The 19,934-nt window shown below is 38.7% G+C and overlaps 1 protein-coding gene across 4 annotated transcripts; it reads right to left on the bottom strand.

Moving 5' to 3' along the window:
* On the bottom strand, window positions 1-19,934 carry ints15 (integrator complex subunit 15). 4 transcript variants are annotated; one of them, XM_059979425.1, is made up of 7 exons: window positions 19,174-19,934; window positions 13,473-13,665; window positions 11,807-11,914; window positions 11,290-11,455; window positions 6,540-7,070; window positions 5,380-5,419; window positions 1-1,729 (listed from the first exon to the last, which is right to left on the bottom strand). In XM_059979425.1, the coding sequence occupies exons 1-7, from the start codon at window positions 19,335-19,337 to the stop codon at window positions 1,558-1,560; spliced, it is 1,374 nt and encodes a 457-aa protein (XP_059835408.1). In that variant the 5' UTR covers window positions 19,338-19,934; the 3' UTR covers window positions 1-1,557. The 4 variants fall into 4 exon arrangements, with proteins under 4 accessions (XP_059835408.1, XP_059835407.1, XP_059835410.1 ...); XM_059979424.1 differs by having other exon boundaries at window positions 5-1,729; window positions 11,807-12,028; window positions 19,174-19,932; XM_059979427.1 differs by lacking the exon at window positions 19,174-19,934 and adding an exon at window positions 18,995-19,147 and having other exon boundaries at window positions 6-1,729; window positions 11,807-12,028.

Below are 19,934 nucleotides of genomic sequence, written 5' to 3'. Positions count from 1 at the left end.
AACAGCAAACATCAAGGCATTAGTGGGGGAGGTGTGCTAGAGATAGAAATCTGTCCACTTGTTTGAATGGAGTGCAACAGCAGGAAAGCAGGAATAACAATTACAAAACTGATGTTATAAGGTCCTCTATCTTTCAACACACAGCATCTGCAGTTTATTTATTTTCATTCATAAAACAGTGATTTAGCCATAAATGCAGCATTAACTCATGTTGGGAACCTATATATGGAAATTCATAAAAAGCTGAGAGAAAATGTAGAAGAATTTTTTAAATAACACAACAGATATGGGACTGTTAGGTACATGGTCAAACTGAAGATGGAGTTATTCTCCTTGGTACAGAGGAGTCTGACAGACAAGAGAAATATTTAAAATCATTAAGGGTCCAGACCTCAGTAATGACGTCCAAAATATTCCAAATTACAGTTGGTATTCATTTAGGTGCATTTTAAATAAAGTCATTAATAAGGCCTTTGAATAGGAAGATCCAATTGCCAACATGAACAGTTTGTAAGGTCCTGATGCTTCAAAGAATCAGTGAAAAGTGAAATATTTCACTTGGCTTAAGACAGATAGGGAGTATGGTGCTTGAAGGCCTTGAAAAAGATGTGCTTTGAATGCAGAAATCCTCTGTCAAGTTAAACATTGCAGAGTCCAGCCAGCAGTTTCAATGACTGTCCAGAACCTATCTCCAAAATTGATTTTTAGTTAGAGAAATACATCATTATCATAGATTGCATAATCCATTTTCTCCATTCTACTATGAACATCAACTAAATTGACTGGTCATATGGAAGATTTTTAGAATTGGAACCAGAAGTGTAATAATCCCTGAGTGATGAAAGTGATTTCGTTTTTGTAATCTGTACATTGGTCCCATCTTTTACAACAGATATTTGAATATAGTTTAACTGTTATTCTTATGTGACAATGCTCCTTTGTTTACTCTTGAAAATATCGATGACTTAAATGCAGTTTCTTCAATATTGATCCAAATAAAGAAAGATACAAATCTTGATGTAACCTTTTACATATTCTCTTAAAATGCAGAGGCTTCATAAAATGAAGGAAATTTAAAATAAAACCTATTATTTAAAAGAGGCTGGCTTTATGATACAATATACAGAATATACCAGTTTTATCCAAGAATAACTACCAGAGGAGGTAACAGAACAGTTTTTTAAAAAGACACCCCTTTATAAAAAAGGTTCTGTAGACAAGGCAATTTAACAACATACTCAAACAATATTAAGTTACAGATAATTAACAAATGAATACAATCAATTCATAAGAAAATCTTCTGCTTTGAAATCTGTGGTAGTCTTGTGGATGTGAAAAAACCCTAACCATCTTACTGCTGTATGTAAAAGTTCGGTAAACTTCATTACGAAAATATAAAATGCACAGCAGGCTTCCACCAATTCATTTCATCTTCACTGGTAGTACAAATTTTCAGTAAAAAAAAGGGTACTGAAACTATTCTTCACAATTAGTTTCACTGCAAAATTATACATATCCAAGAGGTATCCCATCAAATTTTTGTAAATGGTCAATGTTTCATCGGATTGGTCTATATGAAAAAGCCATACCCGGCATATATGTCTGCACTGGGTGAGTTGAGTACATGGGATATCGAGCAGGTGATGCATGTATATGTGGATAGAATCCCGGTGGCAATGCAGTGTGTGAAGACTGTTGTACTGGTCCAGTCAAAACCAACTGAAGCAAGCTGTCAAGAAAAGAAAAATCATACTTTGAGCTTTCCTTTAGTCATTTTTTAATTTACAGTGTGATAAATATGATCAAAAAATAAAATCTCACAACAAAGGATTCTTCTGATAAATATATGATAGATGAAACATGCTTAATAGTGATCCATTTAAATATAAAATAAGATGTGAATTTAAAGTAATTTTCTGTGGTTGTTATTTATTCATGATTGCTTTTAAGACATTCACACTAAAAATGTATTATTGTAGCATTTAAAATAAATTCATCCCTGCAATGAAATTTTAAAAGCTGAAATTCAGTCTCCTGCTTCATTCAATGTTTTCATATGATAAAACATGAGGAAATAAATCTTCCTTTCCTGTAACTTCTCTTGAACCACAAGTGACCTACCAAGGATTCATGACAACGTTATATGCTCAGACTGGTCTGAACCAATTTTTAAAAAAATTCTCCCAACTGTGATGTACTAAAAGTTAGAACAAGTATGAGGGGCAAGTAAAGCTAATATGTAACTAAATACATATTAAGCAAATACAGTGGCATGCAAAAGTTTGGGCACCCCGGTCAAAATTTCTGTTACTGTGAATAGCTAAGCGAGTAAAAGATGACCTGATTTCCAAAAGGCATAGAGTTAAAGCTGACACATTTCTTTAATATCTTAAGATTACTTTTTTTATTTCTATCTTTTAGTTTTAAAATAACAAAAAAGGAAAAGGGCCCGAAGCAAAAGTTTGGGCACCCTGCATGGTCAGTACTTACTAACACCCCCTTTGGCAAGTTATCACAGCTTGTAAATGCTTTCTGTAGCCAACTAAGAGTCTTTCAATTCTTGTTTGAGGGATTTTCGCCCATTCTTCCTTGCAAAAGGCTTCTAGTTCTGTGAGATTCTTGGGCCATCTTGCATGCACTGCACTTTTGAGGTCTACCCACAGATTTTCGATGATGTTTAGGTCAGGAGACTGTGAGGGTGTGGCAGCTGCAATTACCAGCTGCACCATCAACCATGTATATTAAAGTGCCCCGTAACCGACAACCTCCAAATAATCTGGCAAACGACTGAGCATTACACCAGTCTGAGTAGATGGGGCTGGATAATTGGATTGTGCCATTCTACTACAGCCAGAGGGGTGTTCTCCAGAGCTGCTTCATTTATGCCATTAAGGAGAGGAATGTTTTCTCTCCCCTGCAATTTACTATGGACTGGCCAGCAACTAATATAAACCCAGTCAGGAGGTGAGTGGTGTTTCTTAGTTTGAGGAGTATTTACTATGTTGTTGTAACCAAGTTCTGTTTAGATGATTCAAGTTTGGACTCTAGGACAGTTCTGTTGAGTTTGTAAACACTTTGGGTAAATAAAACCTGTTTTTTTCACCTTTACCTGCTCTCCCAGTTTTATGCTTACCCTGGTCTTTCACAGATGGCCATGGCAAAACCTTCAGCTTGCACCTCTTGAGGTAGTCTATTGTGAATTCTGAGGCGTGTTTAGGATCATTATCCTGTTGTAGAATCTACCATCTTTTCATCTTCAGCTTTTTCAGACGGTGTAACGTTTGCTTCCAGAATTTGCTGGTATTTAATTGAATTCATTCTTCCCTCTACCATGAAATGTTCTCCGTGCCACTGGCTGCAACAAAATCCCAAAGCATGATCGATCCACCCCTGTGCTTAACAGTTGGAGAGGTGTTCTTTTCATGAAATTCTGCACCCTTTTTTCTCCAAACATACCTTTGCTCATTAGGGCCAAAAAGTTCTATTTTAACTTCATCAGTCCGCAGGACTTGTTCCCAAAATGCATCAGGCTTGTTTAGATGTTCCTTTTCAATCTTCTGATGCTGAATTTTGCGGAGAAGGACGCAGGAAAGGTTTTCTTCTGATGACTCTTCCATGAAGGTCATATTTGTGTAGGTGTCGCTGCACAGTAGAACAGTGCACCACCAGTCCAGAGTCTGCTAAATCATCCTGAAGGTCTTTTGCAGCCAAATGGATGTTTTGATTTGCCTTTCTAGCAATCCCACAAGCAGTTCTCAGGAAGTTTTCTTGGTCTTTCAGACCTCAACTTGACCTCCACCATTCCTGTTAACTGCCATTTCTTAATTACATTATGAACTGAGGAAACGGCTACCTAAAAACGCTTTGCTATCTTCTTATAGCTTTCTCCTGCTTTTTGGGCATCATTTATTTTAATTTTCAGAGTGCTAGGCAGCTGCTTAGAGGAGTCTATGGCTGCTGATTGTTGGGACAAAGTTTGAGGAGTCAGGTTATTTATAAAGCTTTGAAATTTGCATCACCTGGCCTTTCCTAACGATGACTGTGAACAAACCATAGCCCTAACAAGCTAATTTAGGTCTGAGACTCTGGTAAAAGTTATCTGAGAGCTCAAATCTCTTGGGGTGCCCAAACTTTTGCATGGTGCTCCCTTCCTTTTTTTCCACTCTAAAATTGTACACAACAAAAATAATACACTGATCTTGCTGGTGCCCAAACTTTTGCATACGACTGTACATCTTAAATTTTAATTTTATTTACACTATTCTTTTAAAAATTATAAAAAAAATCTTCGACCAAAAATGTAGAGATAAATCCTTGAGTTGTGACACTGCAGTCAAAATGTATCACAGTAAATGGTAAAAATCATGCCTAAGAATGTTGTTTGGTATCCCTGCATACAAATATAACCCAAATAATAAAATGGATGTCCTCTTCTGACTCTAAGTTTGCAGCTTAGCTTTATGACAAACTCCTGATTGAGTCTGGCAAGTTGAACCTCTGGTAAACTCATACCACTTGAACACAAAGGCATGGGAGAAGCCACATGACCAACCACTGCAATAAAAATGATTGGTCGGTCCTTCTACATGATTCATAGGATGTCTTTGGACACATTTTTAATCCAAGTTATTTCTTATACCTTTCAACCACCCCAAGTGCAAACTTAATTGAAAAACATTAGAAATACCCATTTAAAAAAAATCACTCTTCCACTGTTCCCAACATCCTTAACCCTGTTAACTATGACACTAAAGCACAGCACTATTTTTCTTCCCCACCCCCGATCCACTCCCCAACCAATTTCTCTTTAGACAGAACGCACACTCTCAGAGCCTTCCTCTCTTCTCCTGACAGAATATAGAACCTCATTCTGAATTTGAGATGCCGTAACCATCTGGATCTCATTCAGAGGTCTCTCCCCTCTCAGCAATTCAGTCGAGCTGAAAACCTGATTACTGAAGAGGAAAGATGCCTATCATCTAGACACAGAAATTAAGCTCCTAGTAGTATGGTGAAGGCAGGAGACTGTATGTAACCTCATTGATCCCTTGTGAAATGAAGGTACTGGAAGTTACTGATGCATCAGAAGATCTGCATGATAAGAGCTTGAAAAAATACCAATGACAGGATAATGAAAATACTTGTAATGCTAGAGATAAAGGACCCTTTAACAATTTTTTTCTCTCTGTTTCTACACTGCTTATTCACTGCCTAATATATTCATATGAATTCTCTGGTTATTTTAAGGGAATCAATATTTAAAAAGATGAGTAAATTTACATTTTAAAGAAATTCACATCAACTTGTTTCAATCCCAACCAATTTAGATGAATGCTTTTCCAAAAAAATTTAACTGTCATGTAGACAACGTATACTTACTTGTTATGTGGAAGTGCAGAGCAGATGGATCGCAAGTCATCTGGAAAATCAATTATATGAATAAACAAAATTCAGTTGACAATATCAAAATTTTTATATATGTAATGCTTTAAGTTCTTTTTATACTTTCTGAAATTACATTTTAAAACAAAACAAAGCTCTACTAGGGCAAAACTTTCAGTTTTTTATTAAATTTACTAAAATTTCTGAGATTTGAATTGATAATATTACATCAGAGAATGCCCATCCTAGATTGTATTTTATCTTTGGAAGAGTAGATCTCCAATTGTACTTCAAAGTAGGATAAAATTACACATCATACAATTTGGACCAGTTTTTTTTCTATATAGAATCAGTATAGTTTACAAATCAAGTCGCTTAGCTAAATTTTCATGACACATATGAAGTAAGCATTTCATAGTGTTATTCCATTCAAAACTCAGAACAAGAGAAAGATTAAGCTTTAAATAAAACTGAAATCAGCTACTTTAAATGGCAAACAATACTGTTAGATTACTTAATTTCTTGTTCTTTCAATGCTTAATTTACTAGTATTTAATGAAGCATTTAAATTAATTGAATTAGTATATGTAAATATACAAACTTGACAAGAACCACCGAACTTGAATTATAAAAGATAAATTGTTGAATTAATGAAACTTATGGGAGTCTTACAAAAGATCTGATTAATTACAATCATTCAGTCACAAAATGTTAAAAGATGTAATACAGCAAAGTGTAGAAAATTATAGTCAAAAGAATACTGAAGTTTAGACAAATTTCCCCTTTTTCAGTTATTGCCTACCATCTCTTATTAGAAGACTCAACAACAAAATGCCTACAGATGTTTGCTAAAGTAATGTTTGAGCTAATTACTCAAAGTGGGTCACTAAAATTCCTACAATAAAGGTTTACCCTATCTAATCAATAAAACTTGCCAAGTTGGAAAGTCATGCCTACAATCAGTGTTACAATAACATTTCCAGTCTTGATTTCACAATGATAGAAAAAATCCAGAAAAATTTTCCACAATGTAAATTTTGTTTAATGTGTCAAATAGGCAAGAGTCTGGTTAAGGACTGTAACTGAATTATATTGAACAGCTTTATTGAAAGATTCTTAGATTCCATTCGATGGTTAGCAATTAAGTTACCTCTTACCTCTTGCACACAGTAGTGCTCCTGAAGCAATACCAACTTGCAGAGCTTGAGCTAATCTATCCAATGTGAGTTCAACCTCTTTCACAGGATTTGAAGGGTTAAGTTCTTTAACTAATTTGTTAATGTCTCCAACAAGCCGTTCTACATGATCAAACATGATGAGTTCTAATCGTCCATACAAGTTTTTTTCTGTTAAATGACCTTGAAGTATCATAAGAACTTGAAGAACACTTAAATGCAACTTTGAATAAAGGATTTTGAAGTCCTTATTTCCATCACTTTCAACCTCCTTGCATACTTTATTGGTATGCCCATTCACTAAGGATTGTGCTGAAGAAGCGTTACAGTTCTTTTTGTAAGCCAAAGGTGCGAGCACACACCATCGTATCAGGCCTGGAAGAGGTGTTAGTTCCAAAAATCCACGGGGCAGGTTAGCAGCACTGTTCAAAAATGTAATAAGTGTCAACCGTGGATCTTCGTATACCCACGATACAACCATCTCCAGTAAATCTTGAGGAGGAATCAGATCATCTGGAACAACACATAAGTGCTCAGAGAAGACATCACAATATTATGTCACCCCATTCCCTTCACAACCCTACTATCATTTTTATTCTTAAAGACACTGCAATCATAATGTCTACTGAGATAGATTATTATAGAAGATAGCAGGTCGAGGTGAGGTAGGTTATCTGTGTAGAATATAGACAGGAAGAATGTGTGTGAGGCCAGTGTTGTGTGCTTGGTATCAGATGTGGGAAAAGCTGCAGTTCCTTAGGGACCAAGTTAGGGAACTGGAGATGCAGCTGGATGACCTTCATCTGGTCAGGGAAAGTGAGGAGGTGATAGAGAGGAGCTATAGGCAGGCAGTCACACCGGGGCCTCTGGAAAGAGATAAGTGGTTAACAGTCAGGAATAGGAAGGGCAAGAGTCAGAGGCTAGAGAGTACCCCTGTGGCTGTACCCCTCAACAATAAGTACTCCTGCTTGAGAACTGTTGGGGGACGGCCTAATTGGGGGAAGCAATAGTGGCTGTGCCTCTGGCACAGAGTCTGGCCCTGTGGCTTAGAAAGGTAGGGAAAGGAAGAGGACAGTAGCACCATAGTTAGGGGGTCAGACAAGCGATTCTGTGGACGCAGGAAAGAAGCACAGATGGTAGTTTGCCTCCCAGGTGCCAGGGTCTGGGATGTTTCCGATCGCGTCCATGAAATCCTGAAGTGGGAAGGAGAACAGCCAGAGGTCCTGGTACATATTGGTACCAACGACATAGGTAGGAAAAGGGAGGAGGTCCTGAAAGCAGACTACAGGGAGTTAGGAAGGAAGTTGAGAAGCAGGACCACAAAGGTAGTCATCTCGGGATTACTGCCAATGCCACATGACAGTATAGGAATAGAGTGAGGTGGAGGATAAATGCGTGGCTGAGGGATTGGAGCAGGGATTCAGATTTCTGGATCATTGAGACCTCTTTTGGGGTATGAGTGACCTGTACAAAAAGGACGGGTTGCACTTGAATCCAAGGGAGACCAATATCCTGGCGAGGAGATTTGCTAAGGCTACTGGGGAGAGTTTAAATTAGGATTGCTGGGGGGTGGGAACCAAACTGAAGAGAGGGAGAAAGAGGCAGTTGGTTCACAAATGGAGAAAGCTTGGAGACACTGTGAGGGGGAGGATAGGCAGGTGCTAGAGAAGGGACACGCTCAGACCAATGGTTTGAGGTGTGTCTATTTTAATGCAAGGAGTATTATGAACAAAACAGATGAGCTTAGGGCGTGATTCAGTACTTGGAGCTACAATGTTGTGGCCATTACAGAGACTTGGATGGCTCAGGGGTAGGAATGGTTAACTCAAGTGCCACGCTTTAGATGTTTCAGAAAGGACAGGGAGGGAGGCAAAAGAGGTGGGGGAGTGGCACTGTTGATCAGAGATAGTGTCATGGCTGCAGAAAAGGAGGAAGACATGGAGGGATTGTCTACGGAGCCTCTATGGGTGGAAGTTAGGAACAGGAAGGGGTCAATAACTCCACTGGGTGTTTTTTTTTAAAATATCGACCACCCAATAGTAACAGGGATGCCAAGGAGCAGACAAGGAGACAGATTTTGGAAAGGTGAAATAATAACAGGGTTGTCATGGTGGGAGATTTTAATTTCCCAAATACTGACTGGCATGTCCCTACATTGAGGGGTTTAGCTGGGGTGGAGTTTGTTAGGGGTGTTCAAGAAGGTTTCCTGACACAATTTGTAGATAAGCCTACAAGAGGAGATGCTGTACTTGATCTGGTATTGGGAAATGAACCTGGTCAGGTGTTGGATTTCTCAGTGGGACAGCATTTTGGAGATAGTGATCACAATTCTATCTCCTTTAACATAGCATTGGAGAGGGATAGGAACAGACAAGTTAGGGAAATGTTTAATTGGAGTAAGGGGAAATATGAGGCTATCAGACAGGAACTTGGAAGCATAAATTGGGAACAGATGTTCTCAGGGAAATGTACAGCAGAAAGGGGATATTTGCGTGGAGTTCTGCATAGGTACATTCCAATGAAACAGGGAAAGGATGGTTGGGTACAGAAACAGTGGTATACAAAGGCTGTTGGAAATCTAGTCAAGAAGAAGCGCTTGCGAAAGGTTCAAAAAAAAAACTAGGTAATGATAGAGATCTAGAAGATTATAAGGCTAGCAGGAAAGAGCTTAAGAATGAAATTAGGAGAACCAGAAGGGGCAATGAGAAGGCCTTGGCAGACAGGATTAAGGAAAACCCCAAGGCATTCTACAAGTATGTGAAGAACAAGATGATAAAATGTGAGAGAATAGGACCAATCAAGTGTGACAGTAGAAAAGTGTGTATGGAACCAAAGGAGACAACAGAGGTACTTAACGAGTACTTTGCTTCAGTATTCACCATGGAAAAGAATCTTGGCGATTGTAGGGATGACTTACAGTGGACTGAAAAGCTTGAGCATGTAGATATTAAGAAAGAGTATACGCTGGAGCTTTTGGAAAGCATCAAGGACTGGACAAGATGTACCCCAGGCTACGTGTAAGGTGAGGGAGGAGGTTGCCGAGCCTCTGGCGATGATCTTTGCATCAACAATGGAGACGGGACAGGTTCTGGAGGATTGGAGGGTTGCAGACATTGTTCCCTTATTCAAGAGAGGGAGTTAGTCCAGGAAATTATAGACCAATGAGTCTTATTTACAGTAGTTGGTAAGTTGATGGAGAAGATCCTGAGAGGCAGGATTTATGAACATTTGGAGAGGCATAATATTAGGAATAGTTGGCATGGCTTTGTGAAAGGCAGGTCAGGCCTATGAGCCTGATTGAATTTTTTGAGGGTGTGACTAAACACATTGATGAAGGTACAGCAGTAGATGTAGTGTATATGGATTTCAGTAAAGGTATTTGATATTTTATCCCATGCAAGGCTTATTGAAAAAGTAAAGAGGCATGGGATCCAAGGGGACATTGCTTTGTGTATCCAGAACTGGCCTGCCCACAGAAGGCAAAGAGTGGTTATAGATGGGTCATATTCTGCATGGAGGTTGGTCACCAGTGGTGTACCTCAGGAATATGTTTTGGAACCCCGTGATTTTTATAAATGACCTGGATGAGGAAGTGAAGGGATGGGTTAGTAAATTTGCTGATGACACAAAGGTTATGGATGTTGTGGATAGTGTGGAACGCTGTCAGAGGTTACAGTGTGACATGATAGGATGCAAAACTGGGCTGAGAAGTGGCAGATGGATTTCAACCCAGATAAGTGTGAGGTGGTTCATTTTGGCAGGTCAAATATGATGGCAGAATATAGTACTAATGGTAAGACTCTTGGCAATGTGCAGGATCAGAGGGATCTTGGGTTCCAAGTCCATCGGACACTCAAAGCTGCTGCACTGGTTGCCTCTGTGGTTAAAAAAGCATATGGTACATTGGCCTTCATCAATCTCGGGAATGAGCTTAGATAATGTTGCAGCTATATAGGACCCTGTTCAGACCCCACTTGGAGTACTGTGCTCAGTTCTGGTCGCTTAACTGTAGGAAGGATGTGGAAACCATAGAAAGGGTGTAGAGAAGATTTACAAGGATGTTGCCTGGATTGGGGAGCATGCCTTAACAGAATAGGTTGTGTGAACTCGGCCTTTTCTCCTTGGAGCGATGGAGGATGAGAGGTGACCTGACAGAGGTATATAAGATAATGAGAGGCATTGATCGTGTGGATAGTCAGAGACTTTTTCCCAGGGCTAAAATGTCTAGTATGAGAGGGCACAGTTTCAAGATGCTAGGAAGTAGGTACAGAGGAGATGTCAGGGGTAAGTTGTTTTTTTTAAAACGCAGAGTGCTGAGTGCGTGGAATGGGCTGCTGGCCACAGTGGTGGAGGCGGATACAATAAGGTCTTTTAAGAGACTCCTGGACAGGTACATGCACCTCAGAAAAATAGAGGGCTACGGGTAACCCTAGGTAATTTCTCAGGAAAGGGACATGTTCGGCACAGCTTTGTGGGCCGAAGGGCTTATATTTTGCCGTAGGTTTTCTATATTCAATGTTCTAAGTTATTGTAATGAGAGAGAGAAAAAAAGAAACTTTTTTTCCCCCAAATTTCAACATTCCCTTGAAATACTGCCAACTAATTGAGTGCAGTAGCATAATCAGAGTAGAGCATGAAAATACGCAGACGGGAAAAATATAATTTAAAATCGTATAAAATTAAGCCATTCATATCGGCACAATCAGAGACTTCATTAAGAAAAATAGCATACCTGTTGAAAGGTCATATAATGCAGTGACAGCAGTGATCAGCTGACAGCAAAACCGTGGACTGGCATGAACAATTCGCTTTAATGTCTGCACAGATCCTGGTACCAATATGCAGTAATCCTCAACAAGTACCTTTGCAAGTTTCACACAGAATACCGCATGCGTTCGCTGCAAATCCAACCAATGTAATTTCAAACATTTTTAATGTTAAGTATCATTAAATGATTGATTTAACCATATTTAAAAATTAATAATACAACACTGGCAATGGATACAGTAAATCATGCAAGCAACCTGGTAAAACACAGCGAAGTTTTAATTATGTATATAAAACATTACTTTTATAAACATGATAATCATAAGGATTTTCTTTTGCAACTTTAATTACCAATCTCTTGTACTCCTCAAAAACATACAAATGATGGTGACAATTTATTAGAATATCCATTCATTATTATAGTACAAAAATCTATGTTACAATATCCTTTAAAATTTGCTTTTTCACTAGGTGAAACATACCTGCAACCATAATGCAGTACATTCCAAAATGGGAACACGACAAATTGCTATTGCCATGGATACAAGTTTTCCCAACATAGCCAGCCTATTTTCATCAGCTTTATTACCCTGAGGACCAAACAGTGCAGAGAAGATGATCTGTCGAACTGCATCTTTACTCTGTTCTTGGAAGTAACTACACATGATCTCCAGCAATTGTAGCTCCTGTAATGAACTTAACCGCTTACAATAAAAAAATATAATTAGTACACAGTAGAAATAGACCTCTCAGAAGAAAGCACAATTAAAATAAATTTTAAAAAGATACATATCATTGGAAAACTAATGGCCTAACACTTACTAAGAATAGCATACTCACCTGCCCTCACATCAGTTTTTTCCCCTACTAAGCAGATACCCCCAGCTAATTCTTCTTCAACAGAGGTTCTGCACAGATAACAGAAATGCTTTTGGTAGCCCAACAAATTTCATCCTAAACCCAACAGCCTGTCAAACAGCTTGAATATTGGAGAATGTCTACAATATTCACAGATATTTGAAAATTAAACTAACATAAATTTTAAATGTTTAAAACACTAGAAAGCAGTAAAAATTTAATTTAGTGTTATCAGAAAAAATTATCTTAAGTTTATTCCATTCCTGCACACTAAAATCAAGAAGTCAAATAGGTATGCTTCCTATCAAATGGAAATTTGGGACGTCCTCATTCTTACATGCTTATGCCAAAGTCCCAAATTTGCTGTCCATCATGGTAAATTCTCCAGATCTGTCATACATGAAAAGAACAAATTCTTTAAGCCTCATCCTTATTCTCAAAAAGGGCACTGCCTGAAACATTTAACTATTCCACTCTTTCCATGTATTTCTAATTTGTTTTTGTACATTTCCAAAGTTTGCAGATCTCATATACCATACAGCCCTCATTACAAGAGGAAAAGCTCCCTTCAATGCAGGTTGGCACTTCCATTGTAAACTGGAGAATGGACTACCTGACTGGCAGACCACAGTTTGTACGGCTTCAGAGCTGTGTGTCAGACGTGGCAATAAGCAGCACTGGGGGCCAATAGGGGGCAGTATTGCCCCCTTCTGTTTACCCTGTATACCTCAGACTTTAGATATAACAGTGCCATGTCATCTGCAGAAATTCTCTGATGACTAAGCAATAGCTGGGTGCATAAAGGGAGGACACAAGGACTTTGTCAAGTGGTGTCAGCTGAATCATCTGCAGCTCAACATCAGTAAGACAAAAGAGATGGTGATGGACTTCAGGAAGACAAAGCCTCTACAGCTCCCTGTTACTATTGACGGTGAGGACCTACAAGTACCTGCGTGTGCACCTGGATCACAGACTTGACTGGAGCATCAACACAGAGGCTGTATTCAAGAAGGGCCAGAGTTGCCTCTACTTCCTGAGAAGAATGAGGTCTTTTGGAGTAGGCAGGCCTCGCCTTCACATGTTCTACCAGTCTGTTGTCACCAGTACAATCTTCTATGCAGTGGTGTGCTGGGGCAATGGCACATCAGTGATGCCAACAGGCTCAATAAACTGATTAGAAAGGCTGGCTCTGTTATAGGAGTCAAACTGGACACGCTGGTCCAGTTTGAATTATGGTCTGAATTATAGGTCTTTTGAAATTATCTTGTACAGTTTACTTATTTAACTTACTTTTGGCTGTGTATTACGTTCTTTTGGAAGCTGAAAAATAAATTCCTCCACCAGTTCAATGGTGGACTTGTCAACCAGTGGACCAGGTACATTCTGCAGCTGGCTGTTGAAGAATATGTCCAAATGATACAGGAGTTCTTTTGCTGCACTTAAAGCATCTCGCCTCAAAAGGGAATGGCGAATATCAGTCATCCTGTTCAGTAGACACATAAGTTAGCAGTGCAATAAAATACAGGACATTTTCATTTTATTTACTTCAGTAGTTTACACCTTATTTTGCAGAAGGACAAGTAAAATTAGAACTTAATTTTAGGGTCTACAAAAGTTTAAATATGTTTATTCCAAGCCATTTCTATAATCTTTATTTTACCTCAAGGTCACTTTAATATAAAACCTACCTTTCTGTGAAATATGTTCAATATCACTTTATGGAAAACACATTTTAACATTTAACAAATTTAATCTAATCATTTTCACAAGTAACCTAGCACCACATGACCTGTCAGATTTTCTATAAGTAGATATAATGTCCAAGCGCTTTTAAATAAGCATCAAATCTTTTTCTAGAGTTCAATCATTTAGCAGATAAAATACTAAACTATCAAGATATTATCACTGTAATTCTTGTTTGTCTAAACAATTACATCACATGATTTAAAATATTCTGATGTAAAAGGTGTAAATATATTTTTCCTACTTCCACTACTTCTGCCCGATTGTTTTATTTTGTTACACTGACAGTTACGCATTAATAACCAATTTTCCTGACAGTTTGAGATAAGAGCGCAATGTACCTAGGTTGCTTAAATATTTAATATGATGTCCTTATTTACAAAAGACAGGATTAAATATATAGGTGCTCCGAAGATGAAATAATTAGTCATTTGGGGAAAGAAATACATATATATACTAAAGTTATTACGAACTCCATGGAGCATGTGGGGATCTTCCAATATCCAGGCACTCTTTCTTTCTTTTTTTTCCTCCTTTCTCTTTTTTTTCTATAGGGATGCTAGGGGGGAGGGGTTAAAGGGAGGGGGGATGGGTAATATACAATTTTTTTCCACTTTTATTTTGTAACTACTTGAAATACAATAACAAAAGTTTTGAAAAAATATTTAATATGATTTATAAGTAGTCACCAACTGGAACCTATAAAATCTGTACTATGAAAGTGAAACTGGAACCTATGAAAATCTGTATTATTAAAGCTGTCATTTACTGCCCCATATTTTGTGGCCAGTGACAAAGGGACAACACTTCCCAAAGGTCTCCGAAATTCAATTTTAATTTCTTCCATTTTTTGTGAGATTTTCACGCCACAGTGATCAACAGGGAACCTACAGGTCGAGGAACAGGCTGAGCTCCACAGTAACGGCTCTGGCTGTCAGCAAATAAATAATAAACACTAAATAAATATATTTTAAATCATATTACAAAAAATAAAATGAAAAGTTTGATATGTTAATATGGGGATTGAGACAGAAGCTGAATTATGAAATATTTAAGTTAATAACAAACATTTCAAAATAAATGGAATTTATTGTCAACATATGGAGAGAATGACACACAAATTAATAGAATTTGTTCCTTGGCAGTAAAGAGACTGATTACAGTAATTTTCCCTTAATAAGCCATTAAAATTTCACCTTATTCAACATTTTCATTGGTTTTTATACAAGTAAAGCACAGAAATAGTCAAGTTCACCTCAAATTAATGAAGTTATATTAATTACAGTCACCGTCAAAGCCAACCCACAGAATAGCAGTCAGCAATTTGCCTATTACCATAAGATATAGGAGCAGAATTAGACAGAGTGGCCAATCAGGTCTGCTCTGCCATTTCATCATGAATCTATCAACCTCTGTCATAAATATACATAAACACTTGGCCTCCACAGCTGCCTGTGGCAAAGAATTCTCTGGCTAAAGAAATTCTTCCTCATCTCCATCCTAAAAGGACACCCCTCTACTCTGAGGCTGTGTCCTCTGGTCTTAAGCTCTCCCACCATAGAGAACATCCACTATATCAAGGCCTTTCGCCATTTGACAGGTTTCAGTGAGGCCACCCTCATTGAATCTTTCAGTTTCCTCAAGAACCTTCTTTCTAGTTATGGTAACTTCACATACTTCATGCCCTTGTCACTGAGAACTTCCATCATACTCCAGCATGATTATTACCATGGGAACTTAAAGCACAGTTGATAGGTTCTTGATTAGAAAGGTTGTCAAAGATTACAGGGAGAAGGCAGGGGAATGGGGTTTTGAGAGAAAATCAATTTTCTATGATCAAATGGCAAAGCAGACTCAATGGGATGATTGTCCTAATTCTGCTTCCATGTCTCATGGTCTTAAGTGCTTTGAGTTGTGTGGTATAAAAGTGAATTTTGAGAGTTTTTCTTAGCACTGGATATTCTAGGCTATTACTTGTTCATTAAAACTTTTAAGCTGATGGTGATCTTCAGCAAATGGAAAATATTAGAAGTGACATCTTTAACAAGAAACTGTCTTGGCACAATATAACATATTATTCATAAAATCATGGTGATTTGGTCTAAAAAAGGTATTGATATTTTAAACTGAAAAATTAATATATATTATGAAACTGTTCAAGAGGAAAATTTGATCTACTAACTTCTGCTTGTATCAGCTACATCCAGTGCAACATCCAGAAACAACTAAATCACTGCATTTTATATCAGCCAAATGAAGATAGCACTGGCATTAAGGAGGAATCTTACTGTCCAAGAAGAAAGAGCAATGGTAAGATAAGCTATTGTACTGAATGTCACTTCATCTCTAGCTTTACAAGCCCAAGACTAAATGGTCTAATTCTGTTCCCATGTCAAATAGTTAATGTCTCATAACTGTGTAAGTTCCTTCAAACTGTGTCCTACTCACAATGATCTTCAATAACATTCTATCCATCACAAGGTCAGAATTGGTGACGGTACAATGCTATTACAGCTCCTCAAAAAATAAAGCAATCTACACAGATATGAAGCAAGATCTAGGCGACGTTAACAGGCATGGGTTGATAATGACAAGTAACGTTTATCCCACAACAGTGGGAAACAATAACCATTTTCAACAAGTGTACAATAACCACCTACTGTAGATATTCAATGGCAATGTCAACATTATATCCCCCTCCCATCAACATAATTGATGGAAAACTCAAGTGGCTCAGCCAATTACATGTTGTGGGTTTAAGAACACAGTAAGAGGCTGGATTTCCTGCTAACCACAACTTATCCTAAAGTCTTCAACAACTCACAAGGTACTAGTTAGGTACCAGTTATGCTTACATGAATGTAGTTCCAACAACATTTTGAAGTTCAACACCATCAAGAACGAAGTAGGCTGCATGACTGCAACCCAAGCACCACCCTAAGCATTCAGTCTCTCCACCAGCTGAGCACCATGACTGAAGTACATGTCATCTACAAAAATGCAGTACAATTGCATACCAGGACAATTCCATCACATCCAGAACCCAAAACATCTACCAATGCAGAATAAGTGTAAAGGCACACAAAAACATCACCAACTGCACCATTCAAGTCAAACAATATATCCCCATTTCCCGATCATGCCTGGTCACAGATTCCAAAACTCCCAATATAAGGATCAGGATAATTAGTGTATTTGTGTATGTCATGGAAGTTGGAAATGTTATGAATAGCCACAAAGATTGCCTAAGGATGCAGATCACATAAAAAGTTGGGCAGAATTTTGGCGGATGGAATTTAAGCACCACAAATGGAAGATTATGCATTCTGGGAACTCAAAAGAAGGGCAATTCATTTACAGCAAATGATAGGTGCTAATGAACGTTGATCAACAGAAAGCCCTCGGGATTCAACTATAATTCCCTGAATGGTCACACAGGGTGACAAAGGTGACATAGATCATGACAAGAACATAAAGGACACTTGATAACAGCGGTAAGACTGCACTTGCAGTACTGTGCAGTTCTGCTTTTCACACCATAGTAAGGGTGTGGTTGTGCTGGAGAGAATACAGAGAAGATTCATCAGCACTTTGACTGGATTGGAGGAGAGATGTCCCAAGAGCAGTGGAAATGGAGGGGTGGCCTGATAGTGATATATAAAATTATAAAGTCAGTATCTTTTACCCATGGTAGGTATAATCACAAACAAGTGGACATGGGTTTAAAGTGAGAGAAGAGTTTTGAAGGAAATTTGAGGGAAAAGTTTTATTTGACACAGATCAACACACACAGAATGATGGAGGAACTCAGGAGGTCAGGCAGCATCTATAGAAATTAATAGAAAGTCACTGTTTTGGGCCACGGTCCTTCTTCAGGACTGAGAAGGGAGGGGGAAGATGCCAGAGTAAAAATATGGGAGAAGGGGTGGGAGAAGGGGAGGGATGCTAGCTAGAAGGTGATAGGTGAAGCCAGGTGGGCAGGAGAGGTCAAGGGCTGGAAAAGAAGGAAGATGATAGGAGAGGAGAGTGGACCATAGGAGAAAGGGAAGGAAGGAGGACCCAGAGGGAAATGATAGGCAGGTGAGGAGGTAAAAGGTCAGAGTAGGGAATAGAGGAAGAGGAGGGGTGAATTGTTTACCAGAAGGAGAAACTGATACTCATACCATCACAGATAGTGGTTTATATTTAGAAAACTCTGCTAGAGGAGATGATGAAGGAATTGAATGCAAACATCTGCTTAGGAGATAAATAGAAAGACACTTAAAGTCAAAGAAAGATACAGGTGTATTGCAGGCAATTAGGATGAGCATTGATGGGCAAAAATAGTTGGCATAGATGTGGCAGGCTACAGGCCCACTTCTGTTCTGTAATTCTATGGTCATGGTTTTAATTGTATTGGGGAAGCACCTTGACCAAAAGCACTACAGTGCATGAAGGTGGCAGCTCACTACCGTGTACTTGAGGGCAAATAAGGATGAGCCATGAGTGCTGAAAAATGAATAACAAATATTGTCCATGAAATTATAACAAAGTTCCAAAATGCATTAATTAACAGCTATAGCAAGAAGGTAAGTTGCCTTGACAAATTTGTTCAGTTCTGACAAGACCATCATGTACACATGCATTGTAGTTATTTGCCTAGGCTATTCTGACAGCAGCCAAATTCCAGTGACGGAGGTTTTGTAGATACCATACTCTAGCTTACCTTTTGAAATTACTTCATTTTTCTGCTTAACAATTTTGTTCTGTGTCCAAATAAACAAAAAATATTTTGTTTCTATGTACCTTTGCCAGGCTGATCCACAAACTTCCAGATGTATACCAAAATGAAACTTGACTAATGACAGGAAGCTATTCAAATTGCATGTGAGGACTTGCACATTTGAAAGGATGTCTCTTAAGCTGCAAACTGAGTCAGTATACAGTAATTATTTTCTCCTTATTGGTTATTTAACCTAATCTCAATGGGCGCATCCTGCAATAATATTCTGTACGCCACAGCAGATTTTAAACAAATACCATTTAAACTAAGAACATATTTATTTCAGATTTGAAAAGGTGAAAAATACCTCCTAATCGTAAAAATGTTCTGAACAAGTAACCTTATGGAACAGGAATGTTGACCGTGCCTGCGAATAGCTTACACCTTCACAGATCAGGGCATCAAAATAAAGTTAGAAGTTATGATTGGTAGAGCTGAGGTGTTGCTTTGAATCAACATATTAAGCCTTTGTGTTTGCAGACTCACTTGGTAATAATCTCCACTCTAAGGCAGAAATGTTTGTGTCCAAAAACTACTTTAGAACAAAATAAGCTCAAGACTAATAACAAATGAAAAAAGTACAATGTCATTTGAAATCGAGGACAGAAAGTTGTAGGAAGAAGGGTGGAGGCGTTATTCGCAGGTGTCATAACCACGACTTTTCACCTCAGAAACATTTCGGTCACGATCGACCTTCTGTTTGTGGACACATGCTGTGTGCAGCGTGACGCCATTGCAAACAACTTCTCTTCAGAAAAGGGCGTGAGCATGGAGGCCTTGACTCTCTCAGTCCGTCCCCAACTGTTACAGAGGCCCAGTCCACGCTCCACGGCTGCAAGTCCTAGGGAGGGGGGCCCAAACCTTCCGCCGCTCAGCAGAAGCACTCACCCGATTCCGGCCCGGAGCAGGTGAGAGGGAGACTGGATGGCGCACGGCGGGATCCCGAAGGTGGGCAGACCGGTAGCTCAACCCCACATCTCGACAGCCACTAGGAACCCAACACCGGAATCTCACTCGCTCCCAACAACGGCAGCAGAGGCCGATGGGACGGACGGCGGCCGCACGGATCCAAACCGCACATGCATTGAACTGGCTTCTACTAAATGCCAGACACTCTATTTATCTACATGTTAAGTTTCTGTTAGCACATCAGTCAAGTGAACCTTAATACTTCCATTTTAGTTAAGTTCAAATTGTTGAGGTTTCTTTTCGGATATTGTTATTTATTTTGAACCAATGCACCATGC

Source organism: Hypanus sabinus, chromosome 9 (assembly GCF_030144855.1).
Source record: "Hypanus sabinus isolate sHypSab1 chromosome 9, sHypSab1.hap1, whole genome shotgun sequence".
NCBI classification, from domain to species: Eukaryota; Metazoa; Chordata; class Chondrichthyes; order Myliobatiformes; family Dasyatidae; genus Hypanus; species Hypanus sabinus.
The sequence above is the reverse complement of the archived record's forward strand: the minus strand, read 5'-3'. Positions and strand labels throughout refer to the sequence as shown.